The 25,027-nt window shown below is 50.4% G+C and overlaps 1 protein-coding gene across 1 annotated transcript in view; it reads right to left on the reverse strand.

The window, feature by feature from the left end:
- Positions 1–18,001, reverse strand: part of MYBL2 (MYB proto-oncogene like 2) — a 29,700-nt gene extending 11,699 nt beyond the window's left edge. The window contains exons 1-7 of the mRNA XM_079784456.1: positions 17,779–18,001; positions 14,072–14,165; positions 8,384–8,455; positions 7,500–7,592; positions 7,063–7,283; positions 5,107–5,269; positions 2,075–2,362 (exon numbers count right to left, since the gene is read on the reverse strand). Of these exons, the coding sequence (XP_079640582.1) occupies positions 2,075–2,362; positions 5,107–5,269; positions 7,063–7,283; positions 7,500–7,592; positions 8,384–8,455; positions 14,072–14,165; positions 17,779–17,798 (951 nt within the window). The 5' untranslated portion in view covers positions 17,799–18,001. The remainder of the gene's footprint in view (positions 1–2,074; positions 2,363–5,106; positions 5,270–7,062; positions 7,284–7,499; positions 7,593–8,383; positions 8,456–14,071; positions 14,166–17,778) is intronic.
- Positions 18,002–25,027: the final 7,026 nt, after the last annotated feature.

Genomic DNA, 25,027 nt, shown 5'->3' on the forward strand with positions numbered 1-25,027 from the left:
GAAGTCACAGGCGCAAGGCTGTGGCCACATTCCTGGAGGGGAGGCAGCTCCTGTGCTCCTCAAGGTGCTCCCTGGCCCCTTCACAGGCCGTTTCCAATCCCAGCAACCTGCTCGGGAAGCGTTCCTTCCCCCTCCCTCACCGAGGAGCCAGGCCAGAAAAGATGCATCTTCCCACTCAGTGTCTAAGAGCTATCAATCCTGAGGGGCACACCCAGACCTTGTCCAGACAAAAGACTTGGACAGAAGCTTCCACTTTGGTTCCTGGAGGGTCTGGCCCTGCGTGAACCTGGACCCCAGTGGTGATTTCTGGCCCATGAGGCTCGCAGGAAGGTGGGGCAGTTCGTTCCTAGTGGTGGAGGCCAGCTCAGGGCAGGGCTGACCCGGGCCCACTTTCAGCACAAGCCCACAAGCTAGGGGAGGCCCGAGAGTTGATGGCATCTAATAGAAGCACTTCCTGCAAGGACTTCCTGCAGGTGCTGCAGGGGAGCGAGCGAGAGCCGTTTTCCTATAAATGTTGTAGCTCCTTCATCGGCTGCTGGGCCTGAACTCAGGGCCCTGGCACTGACTTGCTGTGTGATGCCAGACAAGCCACCTGACCTCTGAGCTTGGGATCCCCTTACTGGTGATGAGCCCACCACCCACTTCACAGGGCTGCTAAAGGACTAACAGAGAGCAGGTATGTAGGTAGCCAGTAACAAGGCTGGCACATAGCAGGCACTCAAATGTTAGATACTGTAATTACTAAGCACTGATCCTCCCATACACTGGGTGCGCCCCTCCCTCCTTCTCCGTGCCCAGTAACTGGAGGAAGATGCAGAACAGGCTGAGGATGGAGATGGCAACACAATGAAGTGCCAACAGCGCCGGGCACAACTCTCATCTCAGCAGTCCCCTTAGGGCCCAGAAGGACCGGGCCTCCCGTGGCAGCCTCGGAGCTGGGTGCTGCAGACTGACAACACTCAGGCTGCTTCTCAAGATCCTGTGACAATTCCTTGGAGTGGAAGGACACAGCAGACAGACCCTGTAGCTGGGTCCAGTCCCAGCCACTGGGCTAAAAGATGAGACCCCGAGTCAGAGGGTTTTAGAGATGGCTCCCTAGGGACCGTGCCACCCAACCACCATTAAGCAGGACACTGAGAGCACAGCACAATGGTCAAGATCACCCAGCTGACTTGCTGTGTGACCCTGGGTACACAACTTGACCTTTCTGAGCCTCAGTCTCATCTACAAAACAGAGAAAGGACACAGCTCACCGAATACTGGGTGGACTGTACATCAAGCTCAGAGGCTGGCATTTAATAGATGTTCAATGGATGTCATTATTTTTACCAAGGAGGGGAAGGGCCACGTGGGAAGGTGAATGTACCAAACTCCACTGCCCCTGGAGTTCAGTATCCGTGTTAAATTCCTGAGTGAGATATAACTGTCTGTGGTTATATAAGTGAATGCCTGTGCTCTTAGGAAACACACACTGAAATATTAATGGATAAAGAGGAACAACGTCTGTAACCAGCCAGGCCTCTTGCCCATCACCTCCTGAAACCCACTCCACAACACAGGCCTGGCTGATGCAGCTCAGAGCTGGGATGTCACACCAAGAGGTGCCTCCCCCGCTGCAGAGCTCTCTCCCACGGGGCACAGCCCACAGCCAGCTCGGCCTTAGGGCTGCACCCCCTGAGTAATCAGAACCCACTCACTGCTCCAGCCCCACCAGTCCCCAGGTCCCTCTCCAGGGACTCCCAACCGTCTGTGGTGCTGCAAGCACCATGCTCAACTGTGCTGTGTTATCGGCTCAAACACCCTCCCCCGCCATCATCCCTCAGAACTCAGAGCGCAGCCTCCCCTGGGCAGCCCTCCCACCCCACCCCGTGCCGTACATCATGCGTCAGGAGACTCCTGAGGGCAGGGACCATATGGCAGCTCCATGTCCCAGCCCTGGCTGCAGGCTGGGCACGTAGCATCTGCCCAGTAAATGCTATTGGGAGAATGTGTGAACACAAGGATGCCCGCCCAGGAGAGGACTCCCTGCTGGGGGTGCTCTGGGCCCGCTGGGAAGTGCTGTGACCAACATTACCGACTCGATCAAGTCCAGGGCTTCCGAGAAGCTGGACCCCTCGGCCGGAATCAGGAGGTTTGCAGCCTCCACCACCCACTTATACGGCAGGCCGATTTCTGGCGAGGAGCCCTCCTGGTCTTCACGCTTGGGGGTGTTGTCTAAGGGCTCTGGTGTGCGCACTCCGTCCAGCTCTGCAGGGACAGCTTCCTGCTCCTCAGCAGGGGTTGCTGCTGTGGCCTCCTCCTCACTGCTTTCCTCTTCCTTCATGGCAGGGAGCGCTGGGGACCAGCTGGTCCCAAGACTTCCCTGTTGGACACAAGGGCACACCGTTGGTGGAGTTTGTGTTATGAGATAAAGATCATGCCATATTCCAGCTAAAAATAGCACAACCTGAATCAAATAAGGAACCCAAACTGAGAGTCTCTAAAATAACTGTCCTTACTGTATGCCTTGAAAATATCAACATCATGAAAGACTGCAGTTAAAAGTGGACAAAAGAGATATGACAACTAAATGCAATGTCTAATCCTGGATCAGGAACAGGAAGAAATGGAATATGGACTATAGATTAGATAGAAGTAAAAAAAAAAAAAAAAAAAAAAGGTCCTGAATCAGTGTTAAATTCCCTGAATTAGACGTTAACTATACTGTGGTTATGTAAGTGAATGCATGGGTTCTTAGGAAACACACGCTGAAATATTAGTGGATAAAGAGGCACAATGTATGTAACTGACCTCCAAATGGCTCAGATAAAAGATAAAAATATGTGTAAGAAAGACAAAGCAGATCTGGCAAGTGTCAAAAACCAAAAATGAACCCAGTACAGGTCATGTGAGAGTTCTCTGTACTATTCTTGCAACTTTTCTGTACGCTTAATATTACTTCAAAATGAAAGTTTGAAAAATTCGTGTAGAGAGCATTTGAGATCTTGCTCCCTGGAATATGTCATCAATTTGGCTGAAATAAACTCATTAAAAAACGAAAAAAGTGTATACTAATTTTGTGACAGGGAAAATAAAAATACAGGAAAATCCTTCATGGCATTAGCTCTCCTGGCAGAACCTTAGAAAGCTTCACACATGAACCTGGCACACAGACCCCGGTGTAGGGTCTGTGGTTAAGAAGCCACGTTGAGAGCGAAGAGCAAGGTCCCGTGTTAAGGGGGCACAGTGGCGTCAGGGAGAGAACACAAGCTCCGGACTCAGACAGAACTTTGCCACTTACTAGCTGACCTTGAGCAAAGTGGGAAGAGAAAACTTTAAGACAGTGAGATATAACATAGCCTCATTTTTAACTTATTACCCTTAATAATAAGGGAGAAATGTGTCATTGCAAACACTGACCAGTGGGGAAAACAGGAGGTGCTCCCATCTACACATTAACAGGCAAAACTATCCTGGTAAGCAATCTAGCAAAAGGTATTAAGAGGCTTTTTTAAGTGCTCGCTTTTGGAGCACATGTGCTAAAATTGAATGATACAGAGCATGACCCCTATGCAGGGAAGACATGGAAATTCATGAAGCATTCCATATCTTTTAAAGAGAAAAAAACAACAACAACACGTTTTCTAAGAATGTGACTATCCAGTTCTAAGAATTTCTCAAGAAACAACTGAGAAAACGGTGATTTAGCTACAAAACTGATCCTTAAAAGCTTTGTTTCTAATATCAAAAGCATTAGATTTAACACAAAAGAAAAAGCACACAAAAAAGGAAAACAATTTTTTAAGTAAAATTTTTAAAATTGGATTTAACCTTAAATAACACACAGCCATTAAAACCATTCAAGTTTTGTTTCTAATGACAATAAACTGAATATAACCTTAATTTAATTAAATAACCAGCATAACAGAGCCATTAAAATGCTATAAGGCCGAACCAACTCATTGACTAAGGACCAGGGCTCAGGGTCATGGTCTGGGCTCATCAGGCCCAGCAGCCGAAAGCCAAGCAGGAGTTTCAGAGACTGAGGGAGGTCTGACCACTCTGCTCTCTCCTGAAAGACAACTTCGCTGTTTGCTGGTTCACGATTACAGAAAAGACCAGAAAGCAGCATAGACGTGTGTTACCAACACAGCACTGTCAAATCTTCACACTTCGACGTTTGCTTCAAATCTTCATTTTTTAAGATTCATGAGATCTATTTTTATTTATTTTTTTAAATATATTTTATTGATTTTTTACAGAGAGGAAGGGAGAGGGACAGAGAGCCAGAAACATCGATGAGAGAGAAACATCGATCAGCTGCCTCCAGCACACTCCCTACTGGGGATGTGCCCGCAACCAAGGTACATGCCCTTGACCAGAATCGAACCTGGGACCCTTGAGTCCGCAGGCTGATGCTCTATCCACTGAGCCAAACTGGTTAGGGCAGAGATCTATTTTTAAAATATCAATAAGAAGTTCGCTCTGGGGTGTTGGGTTTCATTTTTACAATTGCAATGTAATACTAAACGATTCCATACATATGCCTTTCTAGGAAACCATATAAAATTAAAATTACAGACAGAAAACAGATGAAGGGTGCCAGGAGCTAAGGGTAGAGAAGGGCTGGAGGGGGCCCCAAGGGAGCCTGGGGCGACGGAAAGGTGCTGTGCCTGGACTGTGGTGGTGGTTACCTGACTGTACGTTGTTGTCCTGACTCAGAACTCTATCCCTCAACACAATGAATGTTTGCTATATGTGAATTATACTTCAATAAACCGGAATTTTTAAAACTGCAAACACGCTTTTAGTATGAAAAAGCCAGAAAGAGCAACAGGTAGGAAGGGAGGCGTTGATAAGAACAGAGAACTCAATTTTATGTCAGCTTGCTCCGTCATGCTTCGTCTGTGGGCAGACAATTGCCAGGTATGTGCAGACGTGTGTGTGACAAGGAAAGGCCCTAGTGAGAGACACGCAGCCACACTGACCCTCAGCAGGAACTAATGAATGGCCGTGGGCAAGGTGAAAAGGGCAGACAGGTGTTAAATGACACGGTGATGGGTAACCCTACCAACCAACCAACCTGGAGCCAGGCCGGTGCAGGGCAGCCCCGGGCAGCCGTCTCACCTGGCCTTCCGAGGGGTGGGCACTCGGCTGGCTCTCCTTGTCCTCGAGCTCCAGCAGCAGGTACACGGGGGGCTTGCAGTCCTTGGACTCGCTCAGGAAGCCTCCTGTGTCCACCTTCCTTTTGATGGTGGAATTCCAGTGATTCTTCACAGCATTGTCTGTCCTACGGGGGCAAACGAGGGACCTTTGAACCCCGTGGCCTGTGTGCCACCAGTCACATCACTGACTGCCCTGAGCTCCCACTTCTGTACATGAGGGTTCAACCTGAGGAACTCGAAGGTGTCTTTTAGCTCTAAGATGAAGTCACACACGTTTCTAGCACTTAACGATTCCCAGAGCATTTCCACTCACCTCTGCTAAGTCCTAGTACCCAGGAGTAGGGAAGTGCTCACACACAGTAGGCACTTCTTTCTCTGAGGCTCCAAGCAGAGTGCTTTGCCCTTGGATTGCGAACAGAGCATAACAGCTTGGCTGAGCAACCAGTCTAAGAGGAGGGTCTCTACCCTGGTCACTCCCGCTGCAGACCATCAGGAAACGCCCACACACAGCATGTACCACGTCAAGGCCAGACTTTGAGTCCCCATCTAGCTGGGCCCTGCCCTGTTCTTCTCCACCCCTCCTCTCACAGGCAAGAGCCCCTTCCCTCCATAAACCCCTGTACCTTTAACCTCTGCATCTCAGGTTCCTTCTAGGAAACCCTGACCCAAAACACCTCCCAGCCCTCCCGTCCACAACTATCAGAGCTGGGTGCTCCAAGCTATAAAGCACTTCGTTCTTTTGCTCTCGTATATTTACAGAGCGCCCATTACATGGCAAACACTGCTCTCTAGGCACTGGGGACACACGGGCAAGGAAGACAGGCGGCTACATTAGTGTCTACTCTAGTAGGAGAGACGGGCATCATGGTCTAATTACAACTGGGGGACAAGCTGCTCAGAAGACAGGTGGGAGCGCTGTGGCCAGGTCACCACGGACCGACCAGAGGCTGGAAGGACAGAAAGCTTCTCTGAGGAGATCAACCAAAGGACTTGTGTGCATGCATATGAGCCTAACCAGTGGTTAAGGACAACAGGGGGGTGGGGGCATGCGTGGGGAGGGGTGTGGGATGGGAATGGGGGCATGAGGACAAATATGTGATACCTTAATCAATAAAGAAGTTAATTTAAAAAAAAAAAAAGCTTCTCTGAGGAAATGACACTCCGCTGAAAACTGAAGGATGAGAGCACTGGGCCTAAGGCAGGGGTGCACAGGGCATCTCAGAGGAGAGCTCACTGTGTATAACAGAGAGGGACCAAGGCAAGGCTGGTGGCGTGAGCGGGCCAACAGGCCACAGAGGGGAAGAGGCCGGGTCTTCAACCCCAGAGCCAGGAGAAGCTCCGGAAGGACAGCATGCTCGGGTCTGAGTGTGAAGCAGACCCATTTATACTTCAAGGGAAATACACCAGCTGGCATCCACCTCCTCTACCTCTCAGGACCCCAGTGTCATGAGAAAAGAAGGATTAAAAATAAAGCAAAATAAGGTAAAAATGCACAAGGACAAAGAGAACAGGGTAGAGGACAATAGCAAACAATAGACTTATGTTTCCAGAAATTGGAGAACACGTAGGGGCGCAGTAAGACACTTAGGAGACTGGGAATTGATCCGGAGGAAGATTCTGGCAAGAATGGAGCCAAGTCTTCCCGATGCTCCTTGCGATCCCAAGAGGCTCAGGGCTTGGAGGGACCAGGCCCAGGGAGGAGCAGGATGAAAACAGAGCAGAGGTTTGGATGTCCAGATGCCGGCAGGAGGGAGGTCTATTCTCTAGAGAAAGACCAGTCTGAAGGACTCATGTGTCTCTGGGTGAAGTGAACAACTCCCGAGAAGACTGGAGGAATATTCAGCCACAAGGCTCTCCCCGACCGGGGAACCTCACCCTGCCTGTCACCACTGTCCCCAAGCCCCCGGAAGTCGCTCACCTTCCCGGCAGCATCTTGGCGATCTCGGCCCAGCGGTTGCCCAGCACCTTGTGGGCCTCACAGATGATGCGGTCCTCCTCCTCGGTCCAGCAGGACTTTTTCACCTCGGGGTTGAGGTGGTTGTGCCAGCGCTCGCGGCACTGCTTTCCCAACCGGCCCTTCAGGTGCTTGGCAATCAGTGTCCACTGCTTCGTGCCGTACTTCTTAACCAGCTCGATGACCTGGGAAGGAAGCCTGGTGAAGGCAGCGAGCCTGCCCGTCTCACACCAGCACCTTCTCTCCACGTGGGCCTCACCGCAGCCCTGAGAGGTGCGACGGACTGACCAGCGGAGGACACACACCCAACCTTCGGCCAGACGCAAGGGCAGCCTGGCAGTCTCGTGACTCACGGGGTAAGTGAAGGCCCACTGTGTGCAAGACACTGTCCCACTAGTTACCTTCTCGTCTTCCTCTTTGGTCCACGGCCCCTTGACGAGATCTGGATTCAAGACCCTCAGCCACCGGTACTGGCATTGCTGGTCAGTGCGATTCTGGGAGGACAGGAATCATGAGAACTGGGGAGGCAGCCCTGCATCATGCTTGACCACTGGGCTCGGGGACTATGGCCTGGGCCAGGTGGCTCAGATGGGTTTTGTCCTCTTCCTGGAACCACCATACACCCCGTGGCCACATGTCAGAATACCCATGGCTTTCCTTTGCTACAGAGGACCGATGGAACTGGGCAAACTAAGAACCCTGTGGGAAGCCAGCTTGCTTGCTTCTGGGACAGCGTTATTTCCCTGAGCATGCTGTTTTAATCGGAGGGAGATGAGGAGTGGGGCAGAAGAGGTCTGGTGACTCGGTCCCTGAGTGACCCAAGAAATAAGCCAGACAGCAGCTCCAGCCATACACCTCTCCAAAGCACACACCTGCAGTCTTGGGAGGGGTGGGGTCTGAGGGAGACCCCTTGAGGAAGCTCTCCCCGCAAACCTGCTGTAAGTACCATTTCCCCTCTGTTTCAGGCTCACTATTGAGAAACTGAGCACCAACACAGGAAGAAATGCAAATACGCTACTGATTATGTGCCACTGGTCACATGCTGCAGGCGTCAGAGCCTAGAGACCACAGGCATGCTGAGGCTGCTGCGTGGTGATGCCTAATCAGGGTGCCTGGAATTCCAGTTTGGGAAGAAAGGGCCTGGGGGGTGGGGTGGGGTTTGGGAAGTTTCGGCAAGAGTGTCATTTCCTTGTCTTCTGCTTGGCAGCAAGTCTGTCCCAGGAATGCTGTCTGGTCACTCGGAACCTGTCCCTGGGGCAGGAGGCCACAGAAGGGCTGCACTCACAGGAAAGTGGCTGGCCAGGAACTTCCAGTCTTGCTGTCCAAACTGCCTCACCAGGGTCCTCAACTGCTCATCCTGCCAACACCAGAGAGAGAGCTCAGCTCACATGGGTGCAGGAACAGCCTCATTCAGCCATTCAGCAAGACCTTCTCTGAGCCAGGTGCTATAGTCGAAGCAACAACTCACCTTGAGGGACTTACAGTCCAGAGGGAGACAGATCCAATCCAAGTCTCCCAAAGACAAAAGTAAAGCCACGATGCTGGGGCATAAAGAGGTGTGTGGCGACTGCCTATTCAGGGAGGAAAAGGGACAGGCCCATTCCAAGAAGCTCAGGGTAGCTGGAATGCAGGAAACACAGGAGAGAGATGCAAGCTGCTTTTGGAGGGGACGGCCGGGCCCAGACCACACACGGGATGGATTCGGGGCTCCGTGTTATGTTATGCAAAGCCCCTGATGCATTTGAGCACTGGGCGGACCCAGTCCAACATGCTTGTTGTGAAGTTCACTTGGGCAGCTGCAGGGAAAGGGACTGTGAGAGGACAGGAAGGATAACAGGAGGCCATTTCAGGCACTCAGGCCAGAGGCGATAGTGACACAGCTCTGGAGATGGGGAGACATGGGCAGAACTTAGAGCAGTCAGAAGGCAAAACAATGTCTGTCACAAATATTCTCCTGCAAATGAACTACTGATTCACACAACACAGAATCTCAATATCATCATGACAACGAAGCAAGACATAGCCCTGGCTGGGGTGCTCGGTGGTTTGGTGCGTCCTCTGGTACACCAAAAGGTTGTGGGTTTGGATTCCTAGTCAGGCCACATACCTGGGTTTCAGGTTCGATCCCCTGTCAGGGTGAGTATGGAAGGCAATCAATGAATGTTTCTCTCTCTCTTTCTTTCTTTCTCTCTCTCTCTCTCTCTCTCTCTCTCTCTCTCTCTCTCTCTCTCTCATCAATGTTTCTGTTTCTCTCCCTTCCTCTCTCTCTAAAATCAATAAGTGTATCCTCGACTTAGGATAAAAAAATAATAAAAAATAAAGCCAGGCATAATAGTAAACACTGTATGGCTCCATGCATATGAAATTCTAGAAACTATAAATTAAACCCGTGGTTGGCAAACTGCGGCTCACGAGCCACATGCGGCTCTTTGGCCCCTTGAGTGTGGCTCTTCCACAAAATACCACGGCCTGGGCGAGTCTATTTTGAAGAAGTGGTATTAGAAGAAGTTTGTTTGTTTGTTTTTTAATATATTTTTATTGATTTTAGAGAGGAAGGGAGAGGGATAGAGAGATAGAAACATCAATGAGAGAGAATCATTGATTGGCTGCCTCCTGCACACCCCCTACTGGGGATCAAGCCTGCAACCCAGGCATGTGCCCTTGGCTGGAATTGAACCTGGGACCCTTCAGTCTGCAGGCTGATGCTCTATCCACTGAGCCAAACCAACTAGGGCAAGAAGTTTAAAAAATTTGGCTCTCAAAAGAAATTTCAATCGTTGTACTGTTGATATTTGGCTCTGTTGACTAATGAGTTTGCTGACCACTGACCTAAACCATAGGAACAAAAAGGCAGTCGGTGGTTGTCTGAGGTCAGGGGTGGAGGGAGGCAGGGTGGACAGCCAAGGGGAGCATGGGATGCTTGGGAGCAATGAAAATGTCCTATAAGGTGAAGGTGCTGAAAGTTGCACATAATACTTCGGTAGAAACTAATCGAATAAGTCATTGTAGTGGATTGTACATAAAGTATTCCTCAAACTGATTTTTTTTTAAATAATGCAGTAAGGCTTTCCATTCTTTTTTTTTTTTTTTAATATGTTTTTATTGATTTCAGAGAGGAAGGGAGAGGGAGAGATAGAAACATCTATGATGAGAGAGAATCATCATCGGCTGCCTCCTGCACATCCCCCACTGGAGATTGAGCCTGCAACCAAGGCATGTGCCCTGACCAGGAATCCAATTGGTGACCTCTTGGTTCATGGGTCAATGTTCAACCACTGAGCCACACAGGCTGGGCTCAAATTGATTTTTAAATTTAATATTAATATATAAACGATTCAATGGTGGAGCCAGGGAAGATGGCAGCGAGGGCGCTTCCTCCAAGGTGTTTCTGCTCCTTTGAACCCAACCCCCTTTTCTGTGAATTCCTTTTTTATTGACTTTTGCACTACTTCTTTATTTTTAGAAAGAGAGAGAGGGAGCGGGAGCACTCCATTTGTGGACCTATAAATTCTGAGTAGCAATTCCACTTTTAAGCCAGAGGAGTGTTTGCTAAGACATTTAGCGAGTCTAGAGTCGATAACTTCCGAATGGAACACGCTGGCTCCGCACCCTCCTGCTCAGTGCTGCCCTGGCCCTCGAGTGGGGCCACCAGGGGCAGGGAAATGAACACCCCTCACTGGAATGCACACGGACCCATTTTAGCATGAACAAACAAGAAGTGTGCAGAGCTTGAGAAAGTTGGTGGTAGGTATTTAAAACTGCTTCCAAAATGAGAGAAATCAATTTTACTTGAAGAAAACAAGCAAACAAATACTACATATATCGTGCTATATCTATACAGTGGGAAATTATTCAGCCTTGAAACAAAAGGGAGTTCGGACATACGCTACAGCATAGATGAGCCTCAAGGACATGATGCTAAGTGAAATAAGCCAGTCACAAAAGGGCAAAAACTATGATTCCACTCATGAGGAATTAGTGTTTAATAGGTATAGAGATTGTTTTGCAAGATGAGAAAGTTCTAGAGATTTGTTACACATGGGAATACACTTAACACTACTGAACTGCACACTTAAAAGTGGTACAGCGGTAAATTTAATGTTATGTGTTCCCTTCCCCTACCCCGCTCTCTCCTGGACAGATAAAAAGGCCACCACAGAAATCCAGGCCCTCAGCTGCAGCTTGGCCAGTCTAGCACCGCTGGACAAAGTCCCCATAAATCCTATAGCTGAGCCAGCTCACACCCTGCCATCCCCAGACACCCTGGCTTCCTCTGCCCACCAGCCTGGCCAGGCCCACACCTGCCTTCCTCCCATGTCCATCTCCAGCACCACTGTCCTCCCAATAACTGGCACAGACACTTTGCATTTCATCTCCAACTCCTCCAGGACCCCAGGAACCTCCTCCACCTGTTAACTCCACCCTGTACTGCCCTAGTCTCTCCATGGCATCATCTCTTACCCGCCCCATGCAGTGCCCTCCCCAGCTCCCGGCACTATTGCTGGGACCCACACTGCCCCCAAATCTCTTATCCACCCTACACACAGCAGGTTAGCTCCTCTGAAGCCCAGCTATGTCCATGTCACTCCTCCGCTTTAAGAACCTGCCAGCTGAATGAGCCTATATTCTGAGCCTGGCAGTCGAGGCCCTCCGGAATTTAGCCCTAATCCATCTTTTCTAACCACTCTTATTCCCTCCCCCCCTTCAAGGATTCTTCACTCCAGCCACACCGGGACTCCTCTACTGGCTTTTCTCCACCTACACCCCATTTCCTATTCTGACTTGCCCATGGTTTTGCACACTTCCCTGACTGCTGGATTTCCAAATCCTTCTCCATGACACTTCCCCTAACCTCTTAAGACAACAATAACCTCTCCTTCTAAAGGTATTTCAACAATTACCCCCCTGACTGCTGAATTTCCAAACCCTTATCCATGACACTTCCCCTAATCTCTTCAGACAACATTAACTCTCCCCCTAAAGTATTTCAGCAATTACTAGTGCCTCCAACGTGCTAGATGCCTTAGTGCAATACACAGACACCAATCCTCCCGGCGCCATGGAAGACCACAGTGCATCCAGGGGCCTGCGCGCAGTCTTCTCTCTCCATGCCAAGCAGAGAGCTGCTCTGGGGAAGGGACCCCATCTTGTTGATTCTTCAAAGCCCACAAAAGCTGAATAGTTCCTGGTCCACAATAGGATGGGATGAACAGAAAGGCTGTCTTAGCACTCCTCTGCACAAGCATCTATATACACTGAGTGGCCAGATTATTATGATCTCTGAACGCACAATAATCTGGCCACTCAGTGTATATCCTATATAATAAAGGGCTAATATGCAAATTGTCCCCTCGACCAGGAGTTCGACCAGCAGGCAGACCGGCCAACTGCCCATGTCCCCTCCCCCGGCCAGGCTGGCCGGACCCACCCATGCACGAATTCATGCACCAGGCCTCTAATATATATATATATATATGCACATATACATATACACACTGAGTGGCCAGATTATTATGCATTCAGAGATCATAATAATCTGGCCACTCAGTGTATATAAAAGCCTAAGCAACCGGAATGACTGGTCGCTATGATGCGCACTGACCACCAGGGGGCAGACACTCAACGCAGGAGCTGCCCCCCTGGTAGTCAGTGCGCTCCCACAGCCAACCTCCCCCGGCTGGCCAAACTCCCGTGGTCCCTTCCCCCCAAGCCGGCCAACCTCCCGTGGTCCCTCCTCATGGCCCCTTTCCGAGGGGGTGCTGAGGGCTGGCTCCCTCCTAGGGGCCAGCAGCCAACCTCCTATGCCCTGTCCCTCCCCCGGCCGGCAGGCCCCAATCGGCCTGCCCACCACAGTGGCGGCTCAGCAGTAAGGGAAGGAGGAGGGAGGGAGGCAGGGAACCCCACGATGGCGGTGTCGATGTCCGGCGTCCGTTCCTTCCGCGCCCAGCCCTGATCAGCCTGGCCCCGATTGGCCCTGATCGCCAGCCAGGTCTAGGGACCCCACCTGTGCACGAATTTTGTGCACTGGGCCTCTAATCTTTTATAATATAAAAGGGATTTACAACTCCTACAGTAAAATAAATAAATAAATAAGGCCAGCAGGCATCTAAGACGGTACAACCAATTTAGAAAAAGGTCTGGCAGTTTCTATAAAACTGAACACACACCCATCCCATGGCTGTACCTCAGTATCCTGCCCAGAGAGAAAACAATCCTCAAAAAGACTTATCAAGCATCCTCACAGCAGCTCTATCCACAATAGCCAACAACTAGAAAGAGCCCCAATGCCCAACAACAAGTGAAGCACGAGGCATATCCATCCAATGAATACTATTCAGCAATAAAAACAAACAAATTAGTGAATCACACAACATTTTGCTGAACAAAAGGAGCCAAATAGAAAAGAGCACATCTGTATAATTTCACTGATAGGACATTCAAGAACAGGCAAGATAAATCAAGCCGAGAGATAGATCGGGGTGGCCTGGAAGTGGGAAAGATGGAACACAAAGGGAATGTTTTGTTAAAACTGTTGAACTGTTCACTTTTAAAAGGTCTATTTGGTTGTATATAAATGATACTTCCATAAAGTTGACTAAAGAATAAAAAGAAAATCAATTCAGAACTTGAGGTCCAAAGATACAATAATAATAAAGGGGGCTGCAGACTTGGCTAAACCTCCTAGCAGTTAAAGGACAAGAAACACAATTATTGTTCATGATGCAGAATATACCAGCTTCTAAGAGACACAACAGTGATTGCTGGTCCTGAGGTCTGAGAAACACAAGTGCCCCCTCCCACAGGAGTCCTCAGTATTAAGAGTCCCCAAGAATGCTAGGAGAAGAGGCAAGTGGGAGAATCAAAGACCCACCCACTTCTTTCATCAGCTTCTCTTCACTGCACCCACCAGGGCACCATGCACACCCCCCCGCTGCCATCACTCCTGCTGTAATTGCCCCTCAGTGTCACTCACCTCCTCGTGGGTCCATTTGACCTTGCACTTGCTATCCCTCTGCTCTGGCACGTCTGAATCTGTGTCCTGGTAGTGTAGCTCATCCAGCTCCTCACTGCAGGGAGAGCAAGCCAAAGGTCAAGGACATATGTCTCCTTATCCTGCTACATGATGGATGGACAGCCCATGGGCAGGGGCCAGTGACGTCTAGGGAAAGGGAAAGTTTTGTGGGAAGCAGGTTTTTACTCTTTTTGCTTTCAAAAACATAGGTACTTCCATCCTCCTTTTAAAAAAAAGTTTAACAAAATGGGGTTATGAGCTATTTTCATTTTCTTCTTTTATTTTTCAGATACACCCTAAGGATTGGAAAAGCTACAAGAAAAAAGAAGTTGTGATTTCACTTAGATTATGATATTCAATCAAAACGAGACACCAATTTAATATTTTCTCTTCGATAACAACTTTTAAACTTGCATGGATGTTCTGAAGATTAAAGCTGATGGCCCCAGCCGGTTTGGCTCAGTGGATAGAACGTTGGCCTGAGGACTGGAAGTTCCCCAGTTCAATTCCGGTCAAGGGCACATGCCGGGGTTGTGGGTTCAATCCCCAGCAGGGGGCACGCAGGAGGCAGCCAATCAATGATTCGCTCTCATCACTGATACTTCTCTCTCCCTTCCTCTCTGAAATCAATAAAAACATATTAAAAAAAAAAATTAAAGTTGATGGTGTCAGTCAATATGACACACCAAAATTTTAAAAAATATTGGTTATTTGATAAAAACATTTAAAATATGTCATCTTAGTAAATATGTCCATTTTTGCACATCCCTTTCCAATCCCTGCCTACACACAAGCATAGTTTGCTTTTCCAAGTTGCTCCAAAGTTCCATATTTGATCAGATTTAATTAAATCAGGTTAGGAAAATCGAGATCATGCTTTCCACCTCCGGGATGTCAGGTGCTCCCAACTCCATGTGGTGGGATCTGCAGCAGGTCCCCTTTGTGGAGTCCATTCCTGCGTGGAAAGAGCCTCCTCATCTCCAAACAAGCAAGGCAAGTGCAGACCGTGTGTGAAAGGGACTTCCTTTCATGTCCATCTTCCTTCTGCCTCCTCCAGAACTCACATCTTTCCTCAAGTCAACATCTTCCTATGCTCCTAGGATACCTTGGAAATTCTATTTCAGAATGTAGGCCCAGCAAGGGCTCCCCCCCCCCCCCCCGCCCGCCCCCATCCTGGGAATAGCCTGCACCTTTCCCTTCTCCCTCTTCTTCCCAGAAGAATGATATTCAATCAAAACTAGACACCAATTTAGTATTTTCTCTTCGATAACAACTTTTAAACATACAGTGCTGCCTACTAGTAGATAAGAAATGCCAATTAGTGTGAATTGTTTGGAAGGAGGAAAAGGACAGATTGTCTAAACCCAGCAATACATTAGTAACTCTAAGGGACCCCCAGGAGACTTGTAATCAGGGGGGCCATGGGCAGCAGCAGCTCACCCCAGGCTAATCCCCTGAACCTGTCTCCAAGGCGCCCTTTTCTCTGACATCTCAGTGAGCCAGAGCAGCCCCACCCAGGATCTCCCCAGTTGCTTCTTCACTCTCAAAATCATTTTAAAAAAGAATGTAGGCCCTTAGGCTTCCTGTCTCCTTGCCCTCATGGGCAGAGGTCAGCTCCACCTCCACACCTGCGGGGTCTTCGGGGGTTGGCACCAAAAGGCCCTAAATGTTTACTCAAGAGAATGACCAGATTCAGGAATGAATGAACACACAATGCTGCCTACTAGTAGATAAGAAATGCCAATTAGTATGAATTTTTTGGAAGGAGGAAAAGGGCAGATTGTCTAAACCCAGCAATACATTAGTCACAGAAGGACCTGGAATTCAGCCATGCCCAATCATTCCTGACCCAATTCATGAGGTCTTCCACCACCTCAACGTAGAAGACAAAAGTTCTGTAAGATACTAATGACGAAATGAAGCTGGCTTTATAACCAACTGCCCCGGGGCCTGTTTCTGACAGAAACCATCTTTAGTTCTCCAACACCCAGCTTCTAACAGAAGCTCAGCAAATGTCCCTTCAAAGGTGAAACGTGTCTGCATGAACACGCTGCAACATTTCACTGGATGGAGACAGCAACTCAGCTGGGAGAATTCTGTGAGAGATGATAAATTTCAATCACCAACATGGCACTGACCACCCCCTTCACATGCATTCCTCACTGTCCCCACTTAATAGATGTGGAAACTGAGGCTCACAGGGGTTATGCTATTTGCCAAGTCCAGAGCCACGTTCGAAACCTACACCTTCAAAGTCCTCTCCTCAGCTTAAAAAGCAGAGGCCACGTCAGTGGTGGCAACCACACGCAGGTCCCACACACCCTTTTTCTACGCCCTCCCAGGTGCTGGGCTCTGCTCCAGGCGGTGAGTCAGAAGCTAAGTAGGAAGTGGGACACTGCTGGGGGGTGGGGGGAAAGTTCCAGTGAGGGGCCAAGAATGGAGATGATGACTGTAGGGTGCCAGGGTGCAGAAACCATCCCTCACCCGGCATCCCTCCACTGAGTCCCAGGGGAGAAGCAGCAAGGGGACCCGGGGTTGTTGGGATTCCCTGGAGCAACACTTCCTGAAGCAAAGATCAGGATGGGACCTGACAAGTGCCTGACCAGAAACCGCCTGAGAATTGGGGCTGACCTGGGAAATGGTGGCCTGAATTGGAGAGACCCTGTGCCCGGCACCCTGACCACTGCCTGGGGATCAGACGCTGCTCTGCTGAGAACTCTGGGGGAAGCCAGCCACCAGTGCTTTTCAAGTCTCTGCCCTCTGCCTGAGAAGGGTGTAAGGTTATCTGTCGGGGCTGCCCTCATGCAGGGAGGGAACAGGGGAGAACCCCCTTTTCCTTCCGGGCTCCCAGGCGCACAGGTGTTAAAAAGGGACCCCAGCTTTCAGGCTCAACTCCGCCACGTATTCTCTAGGGAATAAGTAAACTGCAGAGCGCAGTTCCGGCCTCGGCCCCAGGGGCTCCTGGAACAGAAGCCTCGATACACATGTGCCTTCCCCTCACCTTCAACCCCAGCTGCCCGAAGCCTCCTCAAGTGGAACAGCAAGGCGGATCTCTGAACCTCAACCCAGCTGGGACCCGCACTCCAGGCGGTGGGCGAGTCGAGAGGCCTTCCCCACCCCTCCACCCCCGGCACCCTTCTCAGGCCGGGGAGAGGGCTTAGGGTGCTCTGTGCTTCCCGGGATTTGGGGGGGTGGAGGGGAATGCCCGCCGGCAAATCTGAACGCCAACAGGCTTGAAAGGCGAGTGTCTTCCCCGCTTCGGCCTCCCGCGCTCTGAGACTTGGGAAATCGCTCCCTCCCCAAGGGTCGCCAGCCGCCCCATAATGGCTCTTCCAGCGGACACCGCTGTCCCACCCCCACCTCGCAATGAGGCGGGAGACAAAATGACATCATTCAGGGCTGGGCCGAGATCCCAGGAGACCCACCCGCCCCGGCTCCGAGGCCCGACAGGCCCGGGGAGCCGAGCGAGAAGCCCCCAGAGACCCCCGGCTTCGTGCGCCCCCTGCCTCGGGCGGCCCTGGACGCAGGACTCCCCACGGGTACGCCTCCGCCGGCCCCGCTCTGAGGGGCTAAGGCGAGGGTGGGTGCGGGCAGGGGTCGGGGTTTGGGGGGAAGGGATGGACCCCGGGGAGGGGGAGGGGCCCTCGGCCGCCCGCCCGCTCGCTCACCCGCGCGTCCGCCGAGACATCCCCCCGGCCCGGGCCGCGCCGCGCTCGCTGCCCGCCGGCTGAGCCCGGAGCGGGAGCCGGGCCGGGGTCCGAGCGCGGGCTGCTCCGGCCGCTCCGGGCCCTGGGCCGCGCTGGGAGGCGTCGCGTCCCCGCCGGTCCCGCCGCCGCTCGCAGGAACCGCAGGCGCCGCCGGCGCGCAGGAGCACTTTCCTATCTCCCGCCAAGCGCGTCGGCACCGCCCGGCCTGGCGCGCAGGCGGACGGGCGGGCGCGGGGCGGGGCTTGGCGGGGGCGGGGCCGCTCGGGGCGGCCGGCGGGCGGGCGGCGCTCGGCTCCAGGCCCCGCAGCCCCAGGGCAGGGAGGACCTGGAAGGTGCGGCTCTGGGCGGGTCGCCACGGACCTGAGAACGGGCTCGGCAGGTGGGGCTGGGGTGGCCCCGGAGCCGCCCGCACAGCCCAGACGGAGGGAGGGGCGGGAGCCGCCGGGAGGGAAGAGGGGCCCCGGGCTAGTCCGAGCCGCCCCTCCGGCCTGCAGCCCCGGCCTGCAGCGGCCCCGCACCCCGACCTGGACCAGGGCTGCGCCTTCCCACCCGCTTCCCCTTCAGCCTCGAACTCAGTGGCTCTGGCAGCCCGAGTGAGCCCCCTAAAATGTAAACCGGACCCAGCTTCTCCAGAACTTAAAACTCGGCCCCCTCTCCCTCTGGGTAAAATACTCCATAATCAGGTTTATAGCCTTCTGCCCCATCACCACCCCCACCACCACCTCTCCCCAAAAGAAACCCGCTTCCTTGCCTTTGCTGGGGCCAGGAACACTTCCGGCCCCCCCCCCCCCCCCCCCGCTCCCCACGTAGTTATCCTTGGGGTCCACTGCCCAGAATCTGCTTGACTTGAGCGGTTCCCCTTGAACAGCAGCAGCGGCAGCGGCGGTGGTGGTGGTGGTGGTGGTGGAGGTGGTGGTGGTGGTGGTGGAGGTGGTGGTGGTGGTGGTGGTGGAGGTGGAGGTGGAGGTGGAGGTGGAGGTGGAGGTGAGGGGGAGTGGAGGTGGGAAGGGGCCATATTCTAAACCTGACAAGCTCAGGAGAGGCCTGCAGGGCGGCCTTACTGAGAAGGCTAACCCCTGTTTTGTAAAACCACTATTTTGAATTCTCTGCTGTTTTTTTTTTTTTTAGACGGCCTCTTATTCTAAAAAAATAACTTTGCTTTCTAGCCTGCTTTAGCCTGCTTGAATAATGAGGAAGATAAACTTAGCTGTCTGACCTTGTAGGCCAGAGACTAGATATGCCCATCATTTCACTGCCATGCCAGGTGCATTTTTTAATTGGATAGAACTGTGTTGTTTTCAAGGCCAGCAGCGAGATAACCACTAAGTGCACGAAGGGTTGGCTCTTTAATAAAAAGGGAAGTTCTGCTTGTAGCCTTGTTTAGAATTTGAATTCATTTTCTCTAAGCCCACCGGTGAATAAAGTGTGACTCCAAACTCTCCGGCATTGTTTGATTATTCCGGTTCTCTGTAACATTACAAACTCAGAAACGTAAAGTAACCGCATAGGAAGGTCTGAAATTGAAACTCTAAACTCAAAAAGTTCATGGCGAGTAGTCATGTCCTAGGGCAGTGTTTCCTCCCTTACAAACATCAATCTTCAACTTAACTGGGCCTGTCTATCGTCTTTTTGCATCTACAATAGCATACCTTTAGAATGTCAAGGTAATTTCCTTCTCCCCAACCCCCCCTCAGCTTCCCCCAACTCCCCTCAGTGCACAAACACCCACTAGAGCAGAGACCACAAATCCCCTCTTTGTTATTTTATCATATTAATTGTTGACTGTTAACTATCCTATACCCACAAATGTGAAAGTGTCTATTCCTTTTTTTATCCTATCAGTCCCAGAGATTTCCCCACTTTGCTCTCTCCCACCTCCTTAATCTATCACTAGTGAATTTCATCTAACTCCTTTATATCTTCCCCTTTGATTATGATACATAAATAAGTGGTAAAATGGGTGGCTCAGTTGGTTGGAGCGTCATTCCATGCAAAGGTTTCACGTTTGATTCCCAGTTAGATCCCTGGTCAGGGTATGTATAGGAGGGCAACCTATCAATGTTTCTCTCTTCCTCTTTCTCTAAAAATCATCCTATATAATAAAGAGGTAACATGCAAATTGACCATCACTCCAACACACAAGATGGCCGCCCCCATGTGGTCAAAGATGGCCACCCCCATGTGGACATAAGATGGCCACCACAAGATGGCCGGTAGGAGAGGGAAGTTGGGGGTGACCAGGCCTGCAGGGGAGGGCAGTTGGGGGCAAACAGGCCTGCAGGGGAGGGCAGTTGGGGGCAATCGGGCTGGCAGGGGAGTTGTTAGGGAGTGATCAGGCTGGCAGGGGAGTGGTTATGGGGTGATCAGGCTGGCAGGCAGAAGTGGTTAGGGGCAATCAGGCAGGCAGGCAGGCAGGCAGGCAGGTGAGTGGTTGGGAGCCAGCAATCCTGGATTGTGAGAGGGATGACCAACTGCCCAGTGGGATCGGGCCTAAATGGGCAGTCGGACATCCCTCGAGGGGTCCCAGATTGGAGAGGGTGCAGGCTGGGCTTAGGGACACACACACACACACACACACACACACACACACCCCATGCACGAATTTCGTGCACTGGGCCTCTAGTTAAATATATGTGTCTTTGGGTGAGAAATAAATAAATGGCAAAACTGGAGAATCACAGTTTTGAGTATTTTCTCAATCTTTTGAGATTCTGCTTCCCTGCAATTGTTAGTTTGGTTCAAATAAAATCATAAAAATTCTCTACAGGTTTGAATGTTTCTTACATTGACAAAACTCTGGCATGCTGGGTCCCTGAATTCAGGGCAGTATCTCCAAGGCCCAGAATTTAACTGTTGAGTCCAATTCTCTTTATCATGTGCTTAAATTCATAGAGGCTTAGCAAGGATTTCCATTTTAAGTTGTAATTTTGATACTTTCCACACCCAGCTCCCTGGGAGGCATGCTGAAAGTAAATTAGCAGGAGCTTGGGAAGACCTGGCTGAAGCCAGCCTCTAGTCCCTGCTTATGCCTCGGACTCCTCTTCCAGAAACTGCCCGACACTGGGGACAGTCTAGCCAGTTGATGAAAACTTTATTTACCACAACAGAAGAAACATTGACATCTTTTTTTATGCCTCAGCTGGGAATAGAACCCACCCCCTTCTGGTGTACTGGACAATAGACCAATTGAACCATACAGGCCAGGGTGAAACACTGACATCTTAAGTGCTAGACGCTTCCACATCCATTAATTCAGGGCTTCCGGAACCCACTTCCCCCATAAAGTAATTCACATGGACTTCCCCTCTTCATTACTAGAGCATAGTATTTAAGAGTGCAGGCTCTGAAGCAGACTTCCTTAGTTTTCATTCCTAGCTCCATCACTTATTAGCTGTGTGGTCTTAGGCAAATTACTTAACTCCTCTGTGCCTGTTTTCTCATCTGTAAAAGGATTTATCAAAAACTTAGATAGCTTTTACTATATTATATGCCTGCCACTGTTCTGTATGCTTTACAAATTTTAATTCATGTAATTCTCATAACAACGTTATGAGGCTGAATTAGAATTATCTCCTTTTGGCAGATGGGGAAACTGAGACACAGGCCTCCCCCAGGTCAGACGGCTGGTCAATGGCAAAGCAGGGATTCAAAGCTGGGCTGTCTGGTTCTAGTGTCTGTGCTCTTAATCACCACACTGGCGCCTATTTTGTAGGGTCGTATAGCATTAAATAAATATGTGTGAACCACTAAAAACAATCCCTGGTACATACATAATAAGCGCTATATTTTAATTATTTTTGTGACACTCCAGCTAATTCTCAGGACAATTCCGCTGCTCTCATGCTTGTCCTCGGAGGCCCAGTAAGCTGCCTTGCACCCAGCACTCTCAAATGCACCGTCGGTCTCTCCGCCGCCCGGACCGGGACTGCGACACCACCTGTCTCAGTGTGACCCCCTGGCTGCGGGTCCCACAGCTCCGCTCACAAAGCGCCCGCTTCAGGCGCGCGCGCTCGGACTCGGGCGCCGCGCGAGGCATCGCGGGAGTCTCGCCGCCTGACGTCACCAGAGGGCGCCTGCGCTCGGTTCCGCTCGGAGCCTCCGCGTTCCGGCCATGTTACCACCGTCTGCTGCTTCCCGGGTGGACCCCGCCAGCCCCGCACCCGCGGAGCCACCGTCGCTGGGAAGCCTCCCCTGACGCCTGCCGTTTGAGGTCGTGCCGAGGAAGAAAGGCCCAAGGGATGAGAGGGAGCAGGGCGGGTCCTTCGCCGGCCTCTGGCGTTGTGGCGGTCACGGGACTTCGCGGTCAGCAGTCGCCCCTGGCCTGGCCCCGAGCCCTGCGGACCCCATTCTGCTCGGTGCCGAGCCGTCCCTGACGGCTCCCCGTGCGTCAGCTGCCCTGGGCCAGCTCCTAACGCCGCAGGTGTCCTTCCCGCCATTTGTCACCTTTGAAGTTCATTTCTTTCCTGGATTAGATTGTGGGCTGCAGGCAGCCCTAGGATGAAACATTAGTAGGCTTCATGTTAAAATTTGGTGTAAGCAAGAATTTTCTCACAAGTGTATATTTATTATTGTCTCTTAAAGGCAGCGGAAGAAGTTGATAACATGGGCTGGAGAAAGGGGAACGGGGATGAAATGCGTTCTCTTCTTCCGTTAGTCCGTTTTCAGGTATTACCTAAATTTTTTTATTTACAATTTTTAAAATTAAATTTCATTAAGGCATGCATGCATACAGCCCTAGAACCTTTTACAGAACAGAGTTTAAAACTTCTAATATTTGGTTTTATAAGTAAAAAGTAACTTAGTAAGAGCCACAGTAATCTATGAATTATAAAATACCACAAACGTTCCTCCTTGCTCATGGGGAGAGGAATGTTTTGGCACCTACACATATCCTGTCCTGTGTTACCTCCTCTTTTCGACACTAATGTTTCTCTGATCAGAGAGGTATTTGAGTTCAACAAGTAAAATCTCCAATAGTTATTGTTATGTGTTATCTGCTAGGACTGGTGCTATCACTTTTTGTTGTTTGTGGTGGTTTTTGGTGGTGGTGTGTTGTTGTTTTTTTAAGAATAAAATTGAAACACTTGTTCAAGTCAGTTAACTTTCTCATCTATAAGTTCATACACATGCCCTAGCTGGTTGGGCTCAGTGGATAGAGCATGGGCCTGGGGCTGAAGGGTCCGGGTTGGATTCCAGTCAAAGGCACATGCCCGGGTTGCAGGCTTGATCCCCAGTAGGGGGCGTGCAGGAGGCAGCCGATCAATGATTTTCATCGCTGTTTCTATCCCTCTCTCCCTCTCCTTTCCTCTGTCTGAAAAAAAAAAAAAAATTATTTAAAAAAATAAAGTATACTAAGGTGAAATATTACATCTGAAATTTAATTTCAAGTGTTCAGTAACAAAAATTTACATGCATAAAGCATACATAGCAGTATGTTAATTTTTAAAATTAGGTGGTGTGTACTGGTGTTTTTTGTACTATTCTTTCCACTTTCTGGGTGTTTCAATTTTTTCATTAAGAAGTTGGGGGAAGACATACATCCTTGCCACAAGTCACCCATAGATGAAAGAAAAACGCCAGTTGACCCATGGCTGGACAGGCCTTGGCCCTCAAAAGCATCTTCTCTGGTTAGGAGGTGGGTGGGAGAAGCTCCAGGTTAGTAGGCATGCTGGCACTGCTTCTTTGGCCCGGGTCTCCCCAGGCCTCTGTCCCCTTTGGAAAGTGAAGTTTTTGGATTAGATTCAAATAGATCAAAACATTCCTTGGTACGTGTTTAGTTATCTATTGCTACATAACAAATTACTCCAAATTAATAGCTTAAAACTGCCATTTTATGTCTATGAATTCTGTGGTTCAGGAATTCACAAAGGTCAGAGCAAAGACAGCTTGTCTCCACTCCATGATGTGTGGGGCTTCAGGACAACTCGAAAGACTACGGGAGACTTGATGCTGGGGGCAGGAATCATTTGGAGGCCCATCTAGGTAGTCTATCCCAAGTGGCCTCCTATTTCTTGCATGGAAGCCTGTGGCTCTAAAGAATCAGGCAGAAGCTGTACAGCTTTAGAAGACCTAGTGTCAGAAGCCGATGTGTGTCACTTCCACCAGAGTACCAGACTAAGAGGGAGGAAACAAGACTACACCTTTTTTTTTTTAGAGGTTTATGCTTATTTTATTATTAAAAAATACAGAATCCAAAGTTGATTGTGACGGGAGGGGGGAGGCCCCGTCGCCAGCTCCAGGCGTGGCAACACCACCACCCACGCCAACCCCTACAAAAGGTCCCCCAGCTGGCACGCCTGGTGGTCTCCCAGCAGCTGTGCACCATATATATTTTTATAGAATATATATAAAACACAGATCAGGAAAGGTGGATAGAAATATGAAATCTGTATAAATGCGCTGTTTGCTTCATTAAAGTGTCTTTGGGAGGGGGGTTTCTTTTTGGCAGGTCCACCCCCCCATTTTGTTGTGTCCTGTTTTCTTTTTTCTTATAAACATTATTAGTCACAGAGTAGAGGAAGAGGGCTCTGACAGACGAACAAGCTTATTGCAAAGTGTGGCTTCTACTCTAAAAAGTCCACCCACCCTCCCACCAAATTAAAAGATCCTCCTGAAGATGTGAGGAAAAAAAGAAACTGTCCAGTTCGTCCTCAGGAATACAGTAAAAATAAACCACAGTATATACTTCCTGGCTCTATTTATAGAAAAGTAAGGTCTTCTTGGGCTCAGGGGTGATCATGAGAGGCTGTGGAACACAGTAGGGAGCTGTGATTCGGAGTGGGATGGAACTCCAGGGGCCTCTGGTGAAACAGCGTGGGTTTCCACTCTGGGAGGCAATCACCAGGCGTGAGGAGAGTGGGGCTGAGGGGACGAGAATCTGAGGTGGGTTCAGAGTCCTAGGCCAGAATCCAGGGGTCTCACCTTTACCCTTTTGCCTCATACTGGCCTATCCTGGAGATCTGGGGGAAGACCGCACCTCTTGATGGCAAAAGCGTCAAACCCACAGGGTAAGAGAAGAGCATATGGGTTGGGAGATTATTGTTGAGTACATTTTTTTTTTACTGTGTTGTAAATACTACCTTTCCACAACCCTCCCCTGTTCTATAGCGGCTTGTCTCAGCTGGCTCACAGATCTTGCTCTCTGAGCAAAGCCCCCCCGCCCCCTTCCCCAGCACTCTGCTCCTACTGGGCTACACTGAAAGACCTGCAC

The sequence above is a fragment of the Cnephaeus nilssonii genome, assembly GCF_951640355.1.
Source record: "Cnephaeus nilssonii genome assembly, chromosome: 11".
NCBI classification, from domain to species: domain Eukaryota; kingdom Metazoa; phylum Chordata; class Mammalia; order Chiroptera; family Vespertilionidae; genus Cnephaeus; species Cnephaeus nilssonii.